Source organism: Penaeus vannamei, chromosome 28 (genome assembly GCF_042767895.1).
Source record: "Penaeus vannamei isolate JL-2024 chromosome 28, ASM4276789v1, whole genome shotgun sequence".
Classification (NCBI taxonomy): Eukaryota; Metazoa; Arthropoda; class Malacostraca; order Decapoda; family Penaeidae; genus Penaeus; species Penaeus vannamei.
Genome location: NC_091576.1, coordinates 5,125,802 through 5,130,801, shown reverse-complemented (window position 1 = coordinate 5,130,801; position 5,000 = coordinate 5,125,802). Strand labels below are relative to the sequence as shown.

Here is a 5,000-nt window from a genome sequence, read left to right as displayed (position 1 = left end):
CGCCCTCGCCTAGGCTCCGACGCCCTCCTCCTGGACTGAGCCTCTTTGCGTCCGACCGAGCGGTTCGTTCGGTCTTCGGCTTCGGCTCCGCTTTAGTCGGCCGGAAACGCCACTACACGCATGCGGTTCTCTCTCTTTCGCGTCTGAATCGCCATCGGTTATTTCTTACATCGGGAATTGCAAGGTTAAAAAAAGGCTCCTTGGTGCACGTTCCGGAAATGAGACAGCGTCACCAGAATTGCAGAGTGACGTGCCGTGAAACAGTCATCAATTACTTTAGGCCATTAGTGTGTCTCTGGGATACGAACTGCGCGCAACGGCATCTTGGGCGGACGGGCTGGGTCAGGTGAGGCCAAGGGAGTATCAGTTCAAGAAAAAGACTAAACACACACACACGCTTATATATATATATATATGTATATATATATCAATATGTATATATATCTATATATATATATATATATATATATATATATATATATATATATATATATATATATGCATATATATATATATATATATGTATATATATATGTATATATATATATATATATATATATATATATATATATATATATACACATTACATAAACACACACACACGCGCACGCGCACGCACACACACACACACACACACACACACACACACACACACACACACACACACACACACACACACACACACACACACACACACACACACACATATATATATATATATATACATATATATATATATATATATATATATATATATATATATATATATATATATATATATATATATATATATATATATATATATATATATATATATATACTGTACGTATATGTGTGTGTGTGTGTGTGACTGTATGTATGTGTGTGTAATATTAACAGTAATGATAATAATTATAATAATACTACTACTACTACTACTAATAAAGATAATAATAATGACAACAATAATAATGACAACAAAAATAATGACAACAATAATAATATTAATGATGATTATATTAATAACAACCCGGTCCCACCCAGACGCACCCTACGGTCGTCACGAGAGACGGGGAACAACGGCGACTCGCCCTCCAGCACGGACTGGCGGCCGGCGATACTCACTGACGCAGGTGGCCTCGCCGTCCTCGGGCCAGTTCCAGTCCCCGGAGGCGTAGCACCAGCGGCGCTGCTCGCCCAGGAGGACGTAGCCCGGGTCGCAGTCGAATTTGACTTCCGCCCCGCTGAGGAAGTTGAAGGTGGACTTGCGGCCGTGCGGGGGCGTCGGGAGGGCGCCGCACGACACCACTGTCGGGAGAGAAGGCGCAGGGTGCATGGTGAGAAGCGGAGAGAGAGAGAGAGAGAGAGAGAGAGAGAGAGAGAGAGAGAGAGAGAGAGAGAGAGAGAGAGAGAGAGAGAGAGAGAGAGGGAGAGGGAGAGGCGGCGCGAGGAAGGCCTCCCTCGCAGGCGCGCCCCCATCCCCTCGCGCCCCTAAGGCTCAAGGATCCCCGCCCCAAAACGCCCACAGACGCACCTTCCTGGAGTCCGTCGCCCTTGATGTTGACGAACTGGTCCTGGTAGTACTTGGTCATGACGGCGAAGTCCCGCTTCAGCGAAACCACGTAGTCGAAGTAGCACTGGTACGAGTCGCCGCACACGCGGTTGATGTCCTCGATGGGGGTCGTCCTGCAAGAGGGAAAATCTGTACGGGGGTCGTCCTGCAAGAGGGAAAATCTGTACGGGGGTCGTCCTGCAAGAGGGAAAATCTGTACGGGGGTCGTCCTGCAAGAGGGAAAATCTGTACGGGGGTCGTCCTGCAAGAGGGAAAATCTGTACGGGGGTCGTCCTGCAAGAGGGAAAATCTGTACGGGGGTCGTCCTGCAAGAGGGAAAATCTGTATGGGGGTCGTCCTGCAAGAGGGAAAATCTGTACGGGGGTCGTCCTACAAGAGGGAAAATCTGTACGGGGGTCGTCCTGCAAGAGGGAAAATCTGTACGGGGGTCGTCCTGCAAGAGGGAAAATCTGTACGGGGGTCGTCCTGCAAGAGGGAAAATCTGTACGGGGGTCGTCCTGCAAGAGGGAAAATCTGTACGGGGTCGTCCTACAAGAGGGAAAATCTGTACGGGGGTCGTCCTACAAGAGGGAAAATCTGTACGGGGGTCGTCCTGCAAGAGGGAAAATCTGTACGGGGGTCGTCCTGCAAGAGGGAAAATCTGTATGGGGGTCGTCCTGGAGTCCTGGTTGCGAAAGCGGGAAGTTGGGGTCGTCTTGGCAAAGAAATGGAAAGAAAATCATCGGAGGACGCAAGAGAAAGCGAGAAAGATGGGCGCCGCAGCGGACACTTGCTTGCTCTTCTGCCGATGGAGAATCTGCCTACGACTATCCAAAATAGAAGTTGACTTAACGGAGAGAAAAAAACATAAAGATAAATGCACCTATAGAAGTAGATGCAAATACTCACGCGTTGGGTGACAACTCAGGAGTCGTCTTCCACTCCGGGATGAAGTCCGGGTCGTAATAGTAGTTGCTGGAGCGAGAATTCTCGTGGAAGAACAAGCTCTTCCCGACGTCCGGATTCTCCTTGTCGTCCAGCACCCCTGCGGGAGAGCAAGGCCGTCAAGCCCCAGGGAATGACTGCGCGCCCACTAACACAACATACACGTGTGGGTATGATACATTCAAGCACACACACTTAAATTAACTGATTCATTAAGAAAATGGTGTATATGTGTGTGTCTATATATATATATATATATATATATATATATATATATATATATATATATATATATATATATATATATATATGTGTGTGTGTGTGTGTGTGTGTGTGTGTATATATATATATATATATATATATATATATATATATATATATATATATACATACATACATATACATATATATACACAAACACACACGAACGAAGAGTGACAAAAAGGAAATCAATTTCAAAGCAGCACTGCCTCCCACTCAGTGACAAAGGAGTGAGTTAAGGCGGCGACCAAGCACACCGCGAGCCGGGGCGAGAGGCGGGCCACCCCAACAAGGGCCACGAAAGGGTGTCCTCGAGAAAGAGCTGCCCAGAATTTTTTCGGGGATTGCACGCGATTCACATGTCAGTTCGATTAACGTCACGTCTACGAGTTGGAGGGAAATTTCAGTGCAGGTCAGCAAGAAGTTCTAAAGTTCTCTTTTTTAAAATAATAGTTCAAATAAATAAAACCCACGTCATTCTAACGAGTGAAATGTCTTATTGTTTTTGCCTTTTGTCACTCCCATGTGATTATATTCCATACCATGGAGGTGCCACTCCCTTGAGATGATATTTATATTATTTGTTGTTTCACCTCTTCGTTATAGCATTTCTAAGAACAGGTGAGCCAGCGCAAAGAGCTTCGACTCTCGGCCAGCTTTCCCTCGCGGTTCCAGGAGCTTTCCTTGAGTGGCAGAGGAAGGACGCGACTCACATTTCATGGCGAAGTCCTTGTGGATGAGCTCTATGTTGTTCGCGTCTGCCACCGGGCCCGAGGAGCCGTCGGGCAGCACCAGGTCATCCTGCGGGTCGAACGTCCAGTTCCCGAATAAGCCTCGTGTTATATTCTGGAAGGGAAGCGAAGCGGCTGTCGGTTGGTTGTGCATAAGCGCTCTCTCTGTCTCTCTCTTTCTCTTTCTCTCCCTCTCTCTCTCTCTCTCTCTCTCTCTCTCTCTCTCTCTCTTTCTCCTTTCCCTCCCTCCCTCTTTCTCTCCTTTAATCCTACTAACTTCCCTCCCCTTCTAGCCCCTCCCTCCTTTAATCCCACTCCCTCCCTCCCCTTATCCCCCTCCCTCCCTCCCTCCTTTAATCCCACTCCCTCCCTCCCTCCCTCCTTTAATCCCACTCCCTCCCTCCCCTTCCCCCCCTCCCTCCCTCCCTCCCTCCCCTTTTCCCCCTCCCTCCCTCCCTCCCCTTTTCCCCCTCCCTCCTTTAATCCCACTCCCTCCCTCCTTTAATCCCACTCCCTCCCTCCTTTAATCCCACTCCCTCCCTCCTTTAATCCCACTCCCTCCCTCCTTTAATCCCACTCCCCCCCCCTTTCCCCCTCCCTCCCTTCCCCCTATCCCCGCCGCCACGCAGTACTCACCGCAAAAGACAGAGGGAGGTATATCCGCGTGCCCAAGTAGCCCATGTTTTCCATGACTTCAACTCCTGCTCCCGAGGCGAACATGATGATCACGTGACTCTGGTTGAGAATGTTGCTAGGGGTGTAGACGACGCACTCTGGAAGCACGGGTTTGGAGGCGCTTCAGTCGGGCAAGGAAACGTACGGATAGGAGGACAGGCAAAAGAAATGAAAAGGGTCCAAGGAGAGATAGATAGACAGAGAGAGAGAGATTGATGGGAGCTACTCACCCTTGAACTGCTGGATCTTCTGCGAATAGCGATCGAAGTACACTCTGGTTCCGTCGACGATGACGTCCAGGTGGTAGCGCCACATGGCGTCGATAGGGCGCCGCCGGACCTCCACCACGGAAGAGACGTTATCTTGGGCTGCGGGCGGAGGGGCATCAGCGGGTCAAAAAATGGAAACTACCTCAATCGCCTACAAACCAATATATCAGTAGATCTATGAATAAAAACGCAGAAAACGACAAAAATGAAAAAATGGAAACTACCTCAATCGCCTACAAACCAATATATCAGTAGATCTATAAATAAAAGCGCAGAAAACGACCAAAAAAGAGCTTCCCAGAGAAGACCCAGAGGAGGAATCCCATGCTGGAGGGGAGCGGGCGCACCTGCCACAGCCGTGAGAGTGGACGCCCTTGCATCGCCGAGGTAGTTGACGGGGATCTGCTCGAAGCGGCCCTGGACGTCGAGCACATGGCGCACCGAGTCCACGCGGACCATCACGAACTCGCCCTTCCCATTGAAGGTGTACTGCAGGTCGTCGAAGGTGTACACGTGGGGGTCGCCGAACACCGTGGCTGCGGAAGGGAAGGGAAGGGGGGGGCACGCGTGAGGGGCTGAGGGAGGGGC

At 49.3% G+C, this 5,000-nt stretch overlaps 1 protein-coding gene across 1 annotated transcript in view; it reads right to left on the bottom strand.

The window, feature by feature from the left end:
- The window catches only part of mesh (sushi domain containing 2 mesh), a gene marked incomplete in the record, with an annotated part of 25,667 nt that overhangs the window by 3,206 nt on the left and 17,461 nt on the right, over positions 1–5,000 (bottom strand). Inside the window, 7 exon segments of the mRNA XM_070141692.1 lie at positions 1,105–1,287; positions 1,514–1,665; positions 2,441–2,576; positions 3,451–3,583; positions 4,105–4,241; positions 4,374–4,511; positions 4,760–4,948. Coding sequence (XP_069997793.1) covers positions 1,105–1,287; positions 1,514–1,665; positions 2,441–2,576; positions 3,451–3,583; positions 4,105–4,241; positions 4,374–4,511; positions 4,760–4,948 — 1,068 coding nt within the window.